Source organism: Leucopleurus acutus (genome assembly GCF_964270905.1).
Source record: "Leucopleurus acutus genome assembly, chromosome: 4".
In the NCBI taxonomy this organism is placed as follows: Eukaryota; Metazoa; Chordata; class Mammalia; order Artiodactyla; family Delphinidae; genus Leucopleurus; species Leucopleurus acutus.
The window spans coordinates 131595286-131614045 of record NC_139146.1 but is presented as its reverse complement, the minus strand read 5'-3'; the positions used below and the strand labels follow the sequence as shown (position 1 = coordinate 131614045).

General features: G+C 37.5%; 1 protein-coding gene across 1 annotated transcript in view; it reads right to left on the bottom strand.

Annotated features, from left to right (window-relative positions):
* Positions 1-18760, bottom strand: part of TTC29 (tetratricopeptide repeat domain 29) — a gene marked incomplete at its 5' end in the record, with an annotated part of 250735 nt that overhangs the window by 154725 nt on the left and 77250 nt on the right. Inside the window, one exon of the mRNA XM_082838588.1 lies at positions 16953-17038. Within this exon, the coding sequence (XP_082694714.1) occupies positions 16953-17038 (86 nt within the window). The remainder of the gene's footprint in view (positions 1-16952; positions 17039-18760) is intronic.

Genomic DNA, 18760 nt, shown 5'->3' with positions numbered 1-18760 from the left:
CATCACTCCCCCCAAAATAGAAAATTAAAATCATCCGTATCCCAGCTTCCACAGATAATCACTGAAAACAATTTGTTGTTTCTAGTATTTTCATATATACATATGTATATGTGTGTATATAAACATATAAGTACAGTCATAATGTACATTGTATTGTATCCTGATATTTTATTTAATATGTTGATATTGCTTTTATTGTTATAAAATATTTATTTTTTTGTGTCAGGATACTCAACAATGTTTAATTAATTTGCTATTGTACATTTACTTTGCTTCTGGATTTTTCCCCATTATAAACAACACATAACATTGTATAAAAAAGTTATAGCTGAATCTCTGAATATATTAATAATTATACAAACAATATTACAGCTAAATATTTGTATACATTAATAATTATTTCCTTTAGATAAATTCTGAAATGAGTAATTCCTGAGTCAAAAGATATGCAAAATTGTGAGTGTTCTTAAAACAGAACAAAGCTACCATTTATTGAACGCTTACTAAGTGCCAAGCACATTACTATCTTGTCTCATTTAATCCTCACAGCAACTATATCATCCCATTTTATGGGATGGAAAAGGAAGCTTAGAAATCAAATGATTTGCACGGGTGTAGCTGACACTGTCAGTGCCGCTCCTGTAATCTCTGCAGCCAAAGGCTGCTGAGGCAGCACCTGGAACTTTCTGTCTGATGGCTGGCCTCATGGTAAACTGGAATTGCCAGAGAATGTGTCCCTGGAAGCAGCTCTCAACCAACAGAGGCTGGGAATTGGTGGATATATACACCAGCTCCCTTGTTCCTCCATTGGGATAACTGCTCTGTTTCCCAGAGTGTGCCAGCAGGATGGAGTTCCATTGGCGGCAACACACCTTCTGTGGCCTCCTTCTTTGGCTTGATGCTACTGCTTGTGGAACCTCTCCCAGATAAACAACCTGTACTCAAAACCATGTCTCAAAGTCTGCTACTGGGGAACCCAAATCAAAACATCAAGATGGTTAGTTGAATACTAGTGCAAAAATGTCCACCAGAAACTCAAAGAACTCTTTGTGAGCTTTGGAAAGAAAAAAACCATCTAAATATCTCAAATATCTATTTGAGCAAGAACCGTGAGACACATTCAGGCTGCAATCAACAGCATTCTGTCACTGCTACATTATGTGACGATTTATTATGAAACGCTAGCACACAGAATCAAGTTAGCCGCACTCTTTAGAGCAGGACACACTACTGATTCGTGCACGCCCTCTCGATTGTTTCTAATAAGGTTTTTTCTCCCTTCTCCCCCCCTCTTTTATTCCCTTTCCACTCAAAGGCCCTCTGTAACATGTCACTGAAGAGCTTCTCTGTGGAGTGGGGCTGGCACCACAGGGTAATCATACACTGACTGTCCCCCACCCATCACTCCGAACCAGACTCCACTTCTAACCATAGATCCTGCTGTTTCACATCCTTGCCAGACTTTGATACTATTTGACCTTCCAATTTTTTGCCTCTAAGTCACACTTTTCTGTAAAAGAATATTAACCTTCTCCCTTGAAACGCTCACAAACGAAAGCTGTTACATACACCTGTGTAATCAACCCTCGATTATTCAGGAAACGAACATCATTTTGTGGGTTGGTTAGTTTCTTCATTATCTTCCTTCTTTTTCTCTATCCCTGGCCATCAGCATTATCATTTAGAAAAAAAAAAAAAAAGAGGGTCAAAAGAAGACATTCATGAAAAAAACGGTGATTAAATCTTCAACAAGTCGATTTTTATTAGTTATTAACTAAACTTTTACATGTTTATTTAGGGAGAAAGTTGAAATTACTGGGTAAAATATTACTGGTTAAAATATTTTTAAGTATATAGATTGAATATTAGTAGTATAGGATTAATGCTTTTTTTAGAGTCTAGTATACGTTGTTTTTATTGAGCACTAATATACTGATAATCTCTATAAGTCAATATAGCTGAAAGTTAAAATTACTGGGTAAAATATTACTGGTTAAAATATTTTTAAGTATATAGATTGAATATTAGTAGTATAGGATTAATGCTTTTTTTAGAGTCTAGTATACGTTGTTTTTATTGAGCACTAATATACTGATAATCTCTATAAGTCAATATAGCTGTTAACTGAAGATCAAGAAACTATCTACACTGCAGATACATTTGAGAATACTTTGGGTAAGTTTTAAGACATTGAATGACATATTTTTTTCTGAAGTTACTCCTCCCATGTTGTAGAGGAAAAATATATAATTTGGCTCAGTTTATAATGATGAAGTATGATCTGCACAGGATTGTTGTTTAACCCATCTAATCCTATAATCATCCCCAGCTTCTTGCAGGTGTGATGCCTCTTCTTTGGGGGCCTCTGGATTAACGTTTGCTAACAGCTGTGCCGTTGCCTCTAGGTCTGTCATACAATTAGTCTTGTGATGAACTATGCAGGTAGCTTTATTGCTCCAGAGAACATTTTCATATGCTAGGCCTTGAACTTTAAGGAGTCTACATACATTATGTTCCATATGTCACTATTCGGGATAGTTGATTAGAGTCTCAATTTTCAGAGTCTTGAAGTTCATCCTCTTTAGAATGAACCAAATAGAAATAATTATCCTTCTCTTCATTTTCTCTCAAAGCAGATATCCGAAATTTGTGCACTATTTCTTAAAATGACTGGAAACAAAAATTTCAGCAGCTTTGTAAAGAGCTACTCTAGCAGCACTTTTTTTTTTTTACAAGAAATAATAATATTCAGAAAGTTTTGATTAAAGTGGTATTCTAGAGCTCAAAGGAATTTAAAAACAGCTTTCACATTTAAAAAATAAATAAATAAACTTTATTACTAGAAAATCAGTGTTTATATTCATTTAGGCTATGAACTTTCTTTCCTGACATAAAACATGTTTTCATTTCCGTGAAAGTCTACAACTTGTAAATTTTGCCATACAGAATACTATTTTTAAAAATACAGACTTCTGGGCTTCCCTGGTGGTGCAGTGGTTGAGAGTCCGCCTGCCGATGCAGGGGATATGGGTTCGTGCCCCGGTCCGGGAAGATCCCACATGCCACGGAGCGGCTGGGCCTGTGAGCCATGGCCGCTGAGCCTGAGCGTCCGGAGCCTGTGCTCCGCAACGGGAGAGGCCACAACAGTGAGAGGCCCGCATACCACAAAAAAAAACAAAAACAAAAAACAGACTTTTATTTTTTCTTGAGTTTTAAAATTTTTCTATAATGCTTTTGTCATTTAAGTGACAAATACTGTAATTTCTATGAGAAGTACCATTATGTATTCATCATTTAAAAAGAAGAAAAACACACATAACACACATGCTATTTTCCCTAGCTGTAACATTGTAAAGAAAAAGAACCATTAGGAAACCTAAAAAAATAAATAAATAAAGGGTTTAAAGAGAGTTAGCTCCCATTAACAGGGAAATTTTTAAATTAAAATTTAATTTACTAAGATTTTAGTCTGCAGTCTTTGCTACAGAAATTTTTATTAACTTGTTACTGTAAGGTCATCTGTTTTAATGCTTTAGAAAGGTCACGACTTTAAATACAGAGATAACAGTAGCAAAATTATTAGTAAAACATTTTATGTTTCCATAATCTCCAAATTATTAAAACACATTTTTAACGAGCTACTTAAAATACTATTTTCCAAATAAGGCTAACTGTTCAAAAGGTATTAAATAAGATCAGATGTGGAATACACACATACCATGCTGTAAGTTATTGCTTAATAATTTAGAGTAATAGAATTCTATGATTTGGAAATAAATCCATTTTTTAAAATTAGGAAATATGACTATTTTCTTCTTATATCAGTGTTTTTTCTAATCCTATGACCTTTTTTTGCTTGTCAGATAACAGATATTTTGAACATTTCTCTACTTAGCAAAATGTATGGAATGAAAATGAAGGAAGCGCTATTTGGATAGTGGTTGGGGTGTGTGTGGAGGGTCTACGATGCTGAATAGAAAGAGGCCTGCACGGCAACAACTGGGGGAAATGGGATATGGGACAGCTGCTCCTTTAGATTCCCGAGAAGGAGACTGCTTGAGGTGGGTCACGGGGCAATAGGATAAGGCGGATAAAAACTCCGATGTAAAGCAGGAAAATGACTGCCGAGTCCCCTGAGCTTACACCTGAACCATCTCAAGCTGCATGGCGAGCCCTCTGTAGCATGCTTCCCAAGCTGGTGATGAACTACACAGGACTAGGAGGCGCACTGGCTGCACACAGGACTGTCTGCATGTTTTGTATAATGATAACCAGAGGTCCTCTGGGAGGAGGAGGCCATGTTTCCTCTGTGCCAGCACCTGAGCTCCTCTCAGACACTGAGGCGATTAAACAGGAACAGAAGGGTCAATTTTAGGTAATGATTTCTAATTGCAAGTAAAGACAACTTCTATTTAATCGACAGTGAAGAGCTCTGATCTTTAAATTAAGAAATGACTCAAATTTCTTTTTTGGGGGGGGATAAATGCCTTTTTTAACTCAAGGAAAAGTTATTAATAAAAAGTTTTCCATAAAATGTTGGTTTATTATATTTCCATTAGAAAAATATGTGCCACTACAAAGATAAATGTAAGCACTATGTAATTTACATATGATACATTTAGTGAATTACAGTTAAGAAAAAAATAAGTACAAAGCAGGAGCTCTCAATAGATACTCAGTAAATATTACCTACTAGAGTATCATTGCTGTCATTGCTCAGTGCTAATTATATCATAGCCTGTAGTAATAATGGTACCTTACATCTGAAAACTGTTGATAGTCTAAAGTGTAAAGATACTTTTATTTCTTTTGATTTTCACAAAGATATAGTGAAGCTGCCATCGTCATCCTTATTCTACAAATGAAACTGAGCCTCCAAGAAATTAAGTGACTAAGCTAAGGTCAGCAGCTCGTATGTGGCAGACAGGCCTAAGGGCCATCTCTTCTAACTTCAACTCTCACCTGCTCTTTCTACACCGTAGTTACCTTCCTTATAAAGACTATAGTTCAAAACCTACTGTCAGTTCAAATATTTAACCACTTAACAGTTAGAGATATCACTTATATGTGAAATCTAAAAAAAAAAAAAAATACAAATGAACTTATTTACAAAACAGAAATAGACTCACAGACGTAGAAAATAAACTAATGGTTACAAAAGGGGAAAGGGGGGCATAAATTAGGAATTTGGCATTAACAGATACCACTATATATAAAATAGGTAAACAACACGGACCTACTGTGTAGCACAGGGAACTATATTTAACATCTTGTAATAACCTATAATGGAAAAGAATCTGGAAAAGAAAAAAATATATATATATAAAGAATAAATATATATTCATATATATATGTGAATCACTTTGCTGGTACACCTGAAACATTGTATAATAAATCAACTATACTTCAATAAAAAAACAATTAGAGAGATATTGCTATTACACTTGAACTATATTACATAAAGATGATCTTTATCATGTAACATACTTTCTAAATAAAATCCTGCTTCCAACAGCTTTTTAAAGACTTTCACCTACATATTTAACATTTTATCCTATGTTAACTGTTGGTTTGGGAATACTTGGGCCTAGAGCAAAAACCAGAAATTGTGATTTCTGTAGATGTTTGACCATCTAGCACTTCGGAAACTAGTTATTTTATGCATATTAATGGTAATATAATAGTCACAGTTTTCTATATGTTAGACTTTATGCCACAAACTTTACACACGTTTTCTCACTTAATTTTCACAGAGCTGTGCTGAGTTAGGGAGCAGTATTGTTCCCATTTTACAGACGAAGAAACTAATGCTCAGAAACATCACTTTGCTTATGTAATGTCATATGGTGCGGTGATAGCAGAGGTGGGATTCCATCCTCCATCAGCTGATTTTAAAGTCCACCATCTTAACCATTTCACATTGTCCTCTCTTTTCAAAGAGTTGTTAAATGTACTCTCTAAAAAGCAATTGAGAGTTCCTTATCTGAAGAATGCTAGCATTTACTGCCTTTACTTCATGCAGACTTCTAAGAATCACAGATTTGGTAACAGATGTGAGCATTGTATCCACCCAGGCAACTCTAACTAAATATTATGATACCCTATTAAACGGGTCCTAAACTTCTCACAGTCTAGTACACAGAGCTGAAAGAAGACAGGAAAGGGTGAAAGGCAGATTGAAGAAGCAATTCCTCCTGTAGACAAACTGATTCAGACTATGTGCATTAGTAGGTATGGTCCATCAGAAAGATTTATCATATCGTCCTATACTGCAAATGTGCAGAACTTTGCAGAGTTGAAGCATGTGAATGGATGCACCAAAGACCTAAATGAAGATAGAGCCTCAGAGCACCTCTTTCTCCATCTCTCCTTTGCCTTGGTCCTTGGCTTCTTTACTTTCTTTCCATTTCTCTCCTTTTTTTTTTTTTTAACATTTCTTTTCACATATAGTTTTCAACAATGTGTCACATAAAGAGCAAGAGAATCAGGCTTCCCTGGTGGCACAGTGGTTGAGAGTCCACCTGCCGATGCAGGGGACATAGGTTCGTGCCCCGGTCTGGGAAGATCCCACATGCCGCGGAGCGGCTGGGCCCGTGAGCCATGGCCACTGAGCCTGTGCGTCCGGAGCCTGTGCTCTGCAACAGGAGAGGCCACAGCAGTGAGAGGCCCGTGTACCGCAAAAAAAAAAAGAAAAAAAAAAAAGAGCAAGAGAATCAAAAGCAATTCCTGCATGAGTATTTGTTTCCTTTCCCAGCTATTAGTTCTGGCCTGGCCCACTCCTCCTTCCTCCCCCAAACCAGTCCCCCATACTGGGCCTCTACTATGCAGATGAGAGTTAGAATTTTGGGGGGAAAGAGTAGGGATAGAAGAAGTAGAAATGAGCCTGCTAAAAAGAACCACAATTTTTTTAAATTTATTTTATTAAAGTATAGTACTTTACAATGTTGTGTTAATTTCTACTGTATAGCAAAGTGATTCAGTTATACATATATACATATACATTCTTTTCATATTCTTTTCCCTTATGGTTAATCACAGGAAACTATGAATATAGTTCCCGGTACTATACAGTAGGACTTTGTTGTCCAACCATTCCATATATAATAGTGTGCATCTGCTAATACCAAACTCCCAATCCATCCCTCCCCCACTCCACCTCCCCCTTGGCAACCACAGGTCTGTTCTCAATGTCTGTGAGTCTGTTTCTGTTTCATAGATAGGTTCATTTGCGTCATATTTCAGATTCCACATATAAGTGTTATCATATGATATGTCTTTCTCTGTCTGACTTACTTCACTTAGTATGATAATCTCTAGGTCCATCCATGCTGCTGCAAATGGCATTATTTCATTCTTTTTTATGGCTCCGTAGTATTTCATTATATATATATACCACATCTTCTTTATCCATTCATCTGTCCATGGACATTTAGGTTGTTTCCATGTCTTGGCTTATTGTAAATAGTGCTGCTATGAACACTGGGGTGCATGTATGTTTTCGAATTAGAGTTTTCTCTAGATATATGCCCAGGAGTGGGATTGTTGGATCATATGGCAACTCTACTTTGAGTTTTTTGAGGAACCTCCATACTGTTTTCCATAGTGGCTACACTAATTTACTTTCCCACCAATGGTGTATGAGGGTTCCCTTTTCTCCACACCTTCTCCAGCATTTGTTATTGGTAGACTTTTTAATGATGGCCATTCTGACCAGTGTGAGGTGTACCTTATTATAGTTTTGACTTGCATTTCTCTAATAATTAGCAATGTTGAGCATCTTTTCATGTGCCTGTTGAAGAGCCACAATTTCTTGATGTGAGAAAGAAAAGCAGGCAGATGAGAGAGGGAAGGGAGAGGGGTGATGAACCATGTGTGAGTGGAACACAGGAAGGAACTTTGGGGTCCAGAGAGTGACATGAAGATACAGGCTTCAGGATATCTAGAGAAAGACAAATTGAAAAAAATTTTTAAATGGAAGGAGAGAAGAGTCTAAACGATGTTACTGTGAGTTAAGAACTTTACCTCTTGTTCTTTGAGGACAAGTAAGGAGAAATTGATATTACTTTCCTTTTAGCTTGGTGGATGTTTTCCTTTTCATATGGTATTCCACCAAGAGAGCCATGAAGAACTCACATTTATTTGGGTTGCATCATGGTTTCATGGTAGATAAAAATCTTCACTTATAAAAGTGACCAAAAGGAAAATTTGTTTTATGTATGTTACCTTAGAATCTGCCAAGGCATGTATGTGTCAGCTAGATTACCATTTAGATGAAGAGCCCACTGTCATCAAGGATGGAGTGACTTTTAAGGGAGAAGGTATCAAATTGAACACAGAAAAAACTAAATGGAAACAACTGTTAGAATCCCCAAACTTTCTGTGCCTTAAACATTACAAATCAAATAAATCATCCTTTGTTAAAAATGCCTGCTGATATATAATAGCTTTGTCTTTGTTTGCATCTATTGAGTTAAAATAATAACTAAAATTTAATTACAATTACTTAGTGAAAACTTAAGAATATATCATTTTACAAATATGACCCATACCCTCCATTGTTAATATTTACCTACAATCCATTAGCTGCTAGAATATTAGTGTAACTATTTTTTTCTGCTACATCGTTTACATGCATTTCTCTATGGGATGCTGCTGATGAGGCTAGAGATTTGGGTTAACCATGCATACAAGCTAACACCAATATTAGAAGCATTCTAAGTTATTATAAAGATGCTGACATGTCTTCAAACATACAAATAGCTACTGTTTTGTATATGGAATAATTAAATACTAGGACAAGAATTTTGTACTACAAAAGCAAAATCAATATGGTGAATTTTTCTTTCACAGTATAATTTTTGATAGGCTACATTATCACTAAACAATGGGAAGCAAATAACTCACTGAATGTACCGAAGACAAAGTAAAGTTGATGTTCCTAAGATTAGTAAGTGGAATAGAGCATTTAGAGAGAAAGAAAATTCGTGCATGAAAACAATTTACTACGATAGGACCATCCTTTTTCTTAAAATAACTTTATGGTTGCAATATTTGATTGTGGGAGCTGGGCCAACTTTGCATAAGGTCTTGAATGTGATTTTTGGTAAAATATTTTTCTCTTTGAAATCTTAGGACTTCATAAGATACATTTTTTTTTCTTTCTTTTTTTTTTTTTTTTTGCGGTACGAGGGCCTCTCCCTGCTATGGCCTCTCCCGCCGCAGAGCACAGGCTCCGGATGCGCAGGCCCAGCGGCAACGGCTCACGGGCCCAGCCGCTCCGCGGCACGTGGGATCCTCCCGGACCGGGGCACGAACCCCTGTCCCCTGCATCGGCAGGCGGACTCCCAACCACTGCGCCACCAGGGAAGCCCTCATAAGATATATTTACTTTCTAAAATTCAGAATCTACTCTACTTGGCACATTTTCAGGTGGAAATTGATGATGGCCAAAGGGAATTACTACTTCTTTCCTCAGCACCTGATTGATGTACGTGGGTAGCTTTCTCCTCTTTAAATGTCAGTGTCTCTGTGACCTGCTGCACAGGTTTATTACAGGAACTATCACTTCTCTTCATCAAATGCCCTTTTCTCATTAGTAGATTTCAGCCCTAAATAAATCCATTATTTGTTTTTAGTTTAGTGCTAGTCCGTCATTCAGTAAAGCATGCTTGGTCAGCAAGGAATGGATGACCAAACCTTATTCATATACTTGTCAACATATTCTTCTATTACATGTATTAATCATTTATTAATAAATTAAAGCTTTTAAATTGAGATACATTAGCAAAATTTCAGAGTCCCTCCTGTTTCAGATCATCAGAACCATTAATTAGGGATATTTACTTGTGACAGGTTTCTCTAAGCCAAGATTCTTTGAAAAATTCACGTAAAAATCTTTAAACAGATGAACAACATTACTGGATGGGAGAAGAAATTTGTTAGAGGTAGTGGTTGAATCTAGGGGCAAGATCCTGAAAATTGGAAAATATTCCAAATTATAAACTTAAAATACAAGTGAGAGAATAAAAACAGTGTACAGAATTGATGATGAGATAGACTGAATATGAAAAGGCAATGTTAAATCTAACTGGACAGCTTCTCACGCTGGTTCCCACATGACGAAGCTGATTTCAAGGCATTCTTACTGCCCTCCAGAACTACAGTGTGACAGAAACACCATCGATGCTTTAGAACAGATGAAGATAGTGTTGGTAATACTGCACAGGGTGGAAAAGTAGGATAAAAAAGGACTTCAAAAGAAAAATTCTTTTTTTATGTGTTGAATTTTTACCTTGTGATTAGATAACCAGGCAGATACCTAATCAACCAATCAGGGAATCAATCTTATTTATTAATTGATCATGTAATTCTTCTTTTACAATACATTCACTAAATAAGGTGTGGGTTTCCAATAGACATCTTGTAAACTAGAAGCCATGCCTTCAGATGGAGAGCAGCTGCAGAAGGAAAGACAGGCTGTAGTTTGCAAATAGAAAATAGATCACTAGGTTATACGATCACCTTCACCAAGTCCAGAAAGAAAAAAGTGAAAAGGCACAGGGAACTCTATTCAGTATCCTGTGATAAAGCATAATGGAAAAGAATATGAAAAAGAATGTATACATATGTATAACTGAGTCACTTTGCTGTTCAGCAGAAATTAACACAACATTGTGTATCAACTGTACTTCAAAAAAATAAATTTTAGAAAAACTGAAAGGGGATTCAAACTCAAGTCTGAAGAATGTCCTTTTATATCTGAAAGGAAGGAGGGAAAAGTGGCTAAAGTAAGATACTAGAGAGAATGAAAAGATGGCGGCCATCTATCTGAAATCAAAGCAAGATGTCAGGTTTTGTGGGAAGTAATTTCAGTGCAACAGCAAAAACACGCTGCCCTCTAAAATCAGCCCGAGCTGGAAGACCTCCATGCCCCGAATCAGGTACAACTGTTCAGTGTCCATTCTCCACCCAGCCACACCCCAGTGCCAAATTCCCATTCTCTGGTGATTCCCTGGTACCTGTTTCCTGCCTCCTGTCTTCCAGCTGTGAATCTGATGCCTTTTCGAGTTTGCTCTTAGCATCTTGTATCCAGACCTGACAACAGATTCTTCACTGGCACTGCAGCTCTGCCCGTGGGTCTGGCTCAAATCTTATGCTCGATTCCTGCAAATTCTCAGTTCTGGGTGAGCTGTGTTCCAAAAAGGTAACAATATTCTGCCTCAAGCAAGTCCCTGGTTCTTCCCAACCACACAGGCTACTCTTGACAGTAGCAGTGAGCCAAGGCCTGGAATATGGCCTGCCTGGTTTTCCAAAGACTCTGCCCTGCCTGGAGAGTTACATGACAAGAATGAACTAACCTTGACTCTCAGTGAGGTACATGCCTGGGTAAGGGGGTTGAGATCTTACTGGAAATATCTGCAAGGGGCTCTCTCATTCCAGCCCCAAACAGGGATAGGAGACAGAAGGAATGTGCTCATTTCTCTCCTTTAGACATGCTGGTTTCCTTGGCTTATATGCCATCATCTATTCCTGGTTTTCCTGCTACCTCTCCAGAGACACTGCTTAATCTCCTTGGCACCTCCTTCTCCCAGCTTGGCCCTTGAACTTTTTCATTCAACATTAACTGTCTCTAGGAAATCTCCTCCACTCAACAATTTCAATATGCTGAAAACTTGCAAATTTATACAGCCTCAAATTTACACAGCATCTTCAATCCAGACCTCCTCTTGAGCTCCAGGCCCACATATACCACTGTCTATAGATCTCTCTTTGGCTATCTCAAAAACTCCTCAAACTCAACATATTCAAAACTGAACTCCTCGTTTACCCCCAAGCCTGGGCATCCTGTGGCATCCCCCACCAGAGGCCATGCAGCTCTACAGCCAGGAACCTAAGCCCATCTGGACCCCACTGTCTCCTGCACCTCCCAGATTTAATCTAATTCCAAGTCCCCCAGGACTTCTGAATCTATTTCCTTCCATATTCATTACTACTACTAAAGCCCAGAGACTTAGTTGATTAGTGTAAAAATAATAAAAGCTACTAATTATCAAAAGTTTTTATACACCAGGCAGGCACTCTTTTAAAACTTGATATAAATTGTCTTTTCTAATCATCCTATTATTAGTTTCCTAGGACTGAAGTAACAAGGCAAACTAAATGGCTCAAAAATAAAGGAATGCAAGAGAGTTCCCTTTTCTCCACACCCTCTCCAGCATTTATTGTTTATAAAATTTTTGATGATGGCCATTCTGACCGGTGTGAGGTGATACCTCATTGTAGTTTTGATTTGCATTTCTCTAATAATTAGTGATGTTGAGCATCCTTTCATGTGTTTGTTGGCAATCTGTATATCTTCTTTGGAGAAATGTCTGTTTAGGTCTTCTGCCCATTTTTGGATTGGGTTGTTTGTTATTTTGATATTGAGCTGCATGAGCTGCTTGTATATTTTGGAGATTAATCCTTTGTCAGTTGCTTCATTTGCAAATGGTTGTCTTTTCATCATGTTTATGGTTTCCTTTGCTGTGCTTTTAGGTTTCATTAGGTCCCATTGTTTATTTTTGTTTTTATTTCCCTTTCTCTAGGAGGTGGGTCAAAAAGGATCTTGCTGTGATTTATGTCATAGAGTGTTCTGCCTATGTTTTCCTCTAAGAGTTTTATAGTGTCTGGCCTTACATTTAGGTCTTTAATCTACTTTGAGTTTTGTGTATGGTGTTAGGGAGTGTTCTAATTTCATTCTCTTACATGTAGCTTTCCAGTTTTCCCAGCACCACTTATTGAAGAGACTGTCTTTTCTCCATTGTATATTCTTGCCTCCTTTATCAAAGGTAAGGTGACCATATGTGCATGGATTTATCTCTGGGCTTTCTATCCGGTTCCATTGATCTATATTTCTTTTCTTATGTCAGTACCATACTGTCTTGATTACTGTAGCTTTGTAGTATAGTCTGAAGTCCAGGAGCCTGATTTCTCCAGCTCTGCTTTTCTTTCTCAAGATTCCTTTGACTATTTGGGGTCTTTTTTGTTTCTATACAAACTGTGCAATTTTCTGTTCTAGTTCTGTGAAAAATGCCATTGGTAGTTTGATAGGGATTGCATTGAATCTGTAGATTGCTTTGGGTAGTGTAGTCATTTTCACAGTGTTGATTCTTCCAATCCAAGAACATGGTATATCTCTCCATCTGTTTGTATCATCTTTAATTTCTTTCATCAGTGTCTTATAGTTGGAATGTAAATTGATACAGCCACTATGGAGAACAGTATGGAGATTCCCTAAAAAACTAAAAACAGAACTACCATATAACCCAGAAATCCCACTACTGGGCATATACCCTGAGAAAGCCATAATTCAAAGAGTCATGTACCACAATGTTCATTGCAGCACTATTTGCAATAGCCAGGACATGAAAGCAACCTAAGTGTCCATCGACAGATGAATGGATAAAGAAGATGTGGCACATATATACAATGGAATATTACTCAACCATAAAAAGAAACGAAATTGAGTTATTGGTAATGAGGGGGATGGACCTAGAGTCTGTCATACAGAGTGAAGTCAGTCAGAAAGAGAAAACAATTACCATATGCTATCACATATATATGGAATCTAAAAAAAAAGATTCTGAAGAACCTAGGGGCAGGACAGGAATGAAGACGCAGACATAGAGAATGGACTTGTGGACACGGGGAGGGGGAAGGGTAAGCTGGGAAGAAGTGACAGAGTGGCATGGACATATGTACACTACCAAATGTAAAATAGATAGCTAGTGGGAAGCAGCCGCATAGCACAGGGAGATCAGCTCGGTGCTTTGTGACCACCTAGAAGGGTGGGATAGGGAGGGTGGGAGGGAGACCAAGAGGGAGGGGATATGGGGATATATGTGTATGTATAGCTGATTCACTTTACTATACAGTAGAAACTAACACAACAATGTAAAGCAATTACACTCCAATAAAGATGTTAAAAGTAAAATAAAGGAATGGATTCTTTCAGTTTTGAAGCCTAGCAATCTGAAATCAAAGGGTTGGCAGGACCATGTTCTTATGGGGAGGGGATCCTTCCTGTCTCTTCAAGCTTCTGGTGGCTCCAGGCATCCCTTGACTTGTGGCACTGCAACATCAATCTCTACCACCATCTTCACAGGGACTTGTCTTCTGCGGGCATGTCTTCTTGTCTTCTGTCTGTTTCAAACCTCCTTCTGCCTTTTTCTTATAAGGACCCTGTCACTGGATTTAGAGCCCAGCCAGAAAATCCAGCACAATGATCACCTCATCTCAAGAGCCTTAACTTAATTACCTCTGCAAAGACCTTTTTTCTAAGTATGGTAAAATTCATAGATTCCAGGGGTTAGAAAGTGGACATATCTTTTTAAAACACCATTCAACCCCCAAAAAGTAAATATACTTATTAGTTGAGTCAGTTGAGACTTAGAGAATTTAAGGGATTTGTCCAAGGTCACACAGTTAATATGAATGTGAGCTTCACATTTGATTTATGGCTTCCTTACCTCCAGAAAAATAATTTCAATACTTTTCTGAAAGGAGTAACAGTATCAAGAAATTTGTCACTTGGATGCCAAATGCTGCTTCTTAAATACATTCATTACTAGACTATCCTACACCACTAGTGTTATCTTCCAAAACTATAGATCAGATCCATCATGTCTGGCATGTTGTCTGTCACTTAGAAGGTGCTCAATAAACAGTTGTCAGTAAATGAATGAGATCATGCCACCAGCCTCATCAAAGTCACCAAACATTCCACATTGCTTAAAAACTAAGCTTCACATTCCAACAAAGCATTCAAGACCCTCCAACTCTCCAAAAGATTAAAATGTATAATCCCGGAATTATGATGAATTCCTAATTCTTAGAAAGGCTGTACTTAGAATGAGCACAGCCTTTCTAAGAATGTCCAGAAATCATACAAGAAGAAATTGATAAATTTGGCCACACACATATCTAAAAGTTGATGGAAGAATTTCATAACTGAATTTCAAACAGTGGCCTGGAAAAATATTCGCAACATGTATTAATACATATGCCTAATTTCCTAAAGATATACATAGCTCCTGAGGAAACAGGCACCTTCATTTATTGTTGTGTGACAATAAACTTGTTAAGCTTCTTTGAAGGGAAGATTAGAAATAAAAATAAACTTATCTTTAAATTCATATCCTCTCCTCTTTGAACCAGCATTTCCACCCTTAGGAATTTATTCTGTAGATCTTCTCTCACTTTGGCACAAAGCTATTCACTGCTATACCCTTTGTGAAACAAAACTGATTGGAAATAACCTAAATGCCCACCAATAGGAGATAGTTAAATCCATTACAGTACAACTATATCATGGGATACTATGAGTCCCTTTTAAAATGAGGCATGTCTATATATACATTAGTATGGAGGAAGTTAACTCAGGGGACAGAACAGCGTGTATAAAACGTTACCATTTTGTAAACAACAAAAAGGACACACATATATATATATGCACCTATATGCCAGGCATACCTATGAATATTTTTGGAAGGATAAACCAGAAACTTGTAACTGTATTTGCCTTTGAGAAAAGAACTGTGAGACTGAGTACAGGGACAGAAGGAAGATTTATTTTTCACTGTAAACTCTATTGTATTGTTTGAATTTATTTTGCCATGTGCCTGCCATGTAATAGAGAGACAGAGAGAATCTATAAGCTAATTTTCACCTAATTTTCCAACTTGATCTCCTACTGTATCCTATCTTGTACATGACAATTCATTGCTTCTCAAACCCACTGACTATGATCATATTGAGAGTGTGGGAGTGTGTGTGTGTCTAATATGCTATCATCCTTGACTCTCACGCTTTCTGCCTGTATAAATCCTGCCCCTCAAAAGCTCTTCTGTGCAGTCTTCCTGATCTTCAGTGTGAAACTAACTACTCTGAACTCAGAAAACCCCTGTTCATCCTGCTTTGAATTATACTTGTTTACAAGTTGGTCCCCCTCATTCAACTAGCTCCTAAAGGGAAATGTGCATCTTGTTGGCCTCTGTGTTCCTCAAAGTACCTGGAACACAACAGCCTTGTTGTGTGCATGTCATTAACTAAAAAATATTAAGTAGAAGAGTCAACTAGGAAAACCCAAGTCTCTTACGATTAAACCCAGTTTTAAGGATGATAGAGAAAAATATTTAGCCCAATCACAGAAATGCCATTTAGCATGAATATCTAAAAGAGCCAACAAGAGCTCCTCAAAGCTGAAATATAAAGCCAATACTTCTTATCGAATAGGATTATTACATGAGATGTATGTGAAATTCAATAAGAAGTTACAGTTGGAATGTATTAGAGGTAAGAGAAGAATGAAAGAAAAATGATTTCAGTTTTAATATGGAAAAGATAGCTCTTGACATTTTGTTTTTTGGGTTTTTTAGTCAAACACACCAAGCCTGGTCATAAGATAGACAAACACTGATTTTTATCCTGAAGCAGGTTACTTCTAAGATTGGGACTAGCAATGCCTTCCACCTTTGCAGCCCGCCTTCTCCCCGCTCCCCACATACAAAGGAAAGGTTCACTGCAATGCAATTCAATCTATTGCTTATTAACTACAGTTTTTCCTAAGAAAACTTTCTCAGATCATATTATGTGTGCCGTAATTTTTTTTTTTACTATTTACTTTTTGCTGTCATTTAAACCCATTTCCTCTTGTCCTTGGTGATATAGGAGTGGAGGGTCCCATTACTCCATATATTTAACTTTCATCAATAAAACCAATTTTTAATGCTTCTAGAATAGTGCTATTCTGCTTTAGTCTCTATAAATAGGTACACTGACATCCAGCCCACCCCATTTCTGTTGGCCTTATAACAACATACAATAAAAAATTATAAAACAAACATAATAAAATAGAACAAATATAATAAAATAAAAATTAAAAGTGATAGTGATTAAAGTCAACTTGAACTTACTGCTAATGCTGTTTCATACTCTCCAGCAGCCAAGTGCGCTAAGCCCAAGTAATAGGAAGCTTCTTCTTCCATCTTTTTGTCATTTCCTAAAACGAAAATGTAGAAAAAATCATTATGTTATTAAAGAAATTGGTTTATTACAACAAACAGAATCTTTGCTTTTTAAGAGAGTAGAAAGTTATTATAACAAAGTATACAGATTTTTATCAACAATCTCTGAAACCTAACTGTGTACTCATCAAAAAGGCTGACGTTGGAGAAAAAGGGAACACTCTTGCACTGCTGGTGGGAATGTGAATTGGTTCAGCCACTATGGAGAACAGTATGGAGGTTCCTTAAAAAACTACAAATAGAACTACAATATGACCCAGCAATTCCACTACTGGGCATATACCCTGAGAAAACCATAATTCAAAAAGAGTCATGTACCAAAATGTTCACTGCAGCTCTATTTACAATAGCCCGGAGATGAAAACAACCTAAGTGCCCATCATCGGATGAACGGATAAAGAAGATGTGGCACATATATACAATGGAATATTACTCAGCCATAAAAAGAAACGAAATTGAGCTATATGTAATGAGGTGGATAGACCTAGAGTCTGTCATACAGAGTGAAGTAAGTCAGAAAGAGAAAGACAAATACCGTATGCTAACACATATATATGGAATTTAAGAAAAAAAATGTCATGAAGAACCTAGGGGTAAGACAGGAATAAAGACACAGACCTACTGGAGAACGGACTTGAGGATATGGGGAGGGGGAAGGGTGAGCTGTGACAGGGCGAGAGAGAGGCATGGACATATATACACTACCAAACGTAAGGTAGATAGCTAGTGGGAAGCAGCCGCATGGCACAGGGATATCGGCTCGGTGCTTTGTGACCACCGGGAGGGGTGGGATAGGGAGGGTGGGAGGGAGGGAGACGCAAGAGGGAAGGGATATGGGAACATATGTATATGCATAACTGATTCACTTTGTTATAAAGCAGAAACTAACACACCATTGTAAAGCAATTATACCCCAATAAAGATGTTTAAAAAAAAAAAAGGCTGATGTTAATACAATTTACCTGGGTCACAGATAATAAGTGAGTAACATGCATTAGCAATATAATTATGAGGAGTTTCCCTCTACATACAAAACCCAGTATTAGCATTTTGACATTCATATATAAATTCCATACCGGTCCACCATGTAAAACCTATAGTCATTCATCATAGCTGCGACTACATATGTGAAATAATTGATAAAGAGTATCAGCCTGGGCTTCCCTGGTGGCGCAGTGGTTGAGAGTCCGCCTGCCGATGCAGGGGACATGGGTTCATGCCCCGGTCCAGGAGGATCCCACATGCCGCGGAGCGGCTGGGCCCGTGAGCCATGGCTGCTGGGCCTGCGCATCCGGAGCCTGTGCTCCGCAACGGGAGAGGCCACAACAGTGAGAGGCCCGTGTACCGCAAAAAAGAAAAAAAAAAAGTTGATTTTATTTCTACACACGAGCAATGAACAATCTGAAAATAAAAGAAAAAATTCCATTTTCAACAGCATCAAAAAGAATAAAATATTAGAAATAAATGTAACAAACCAAGGGCAAAATGTGTACACTGAAAACTATAAAACATCATTAAAAGAAATTAGATAACATGTAAATAGACTGATAACCATATTCATGAATTGGAAGACAGTGTGAAGATAGCGATATTTCCCAAACTGATCTACAAATTCAATGCAATCCCTATCAAAATCCCAGCTGTCATTTTTGGAGAAGTAGACAGACTGATCCTAAACATCATGTGGAAATATAAGC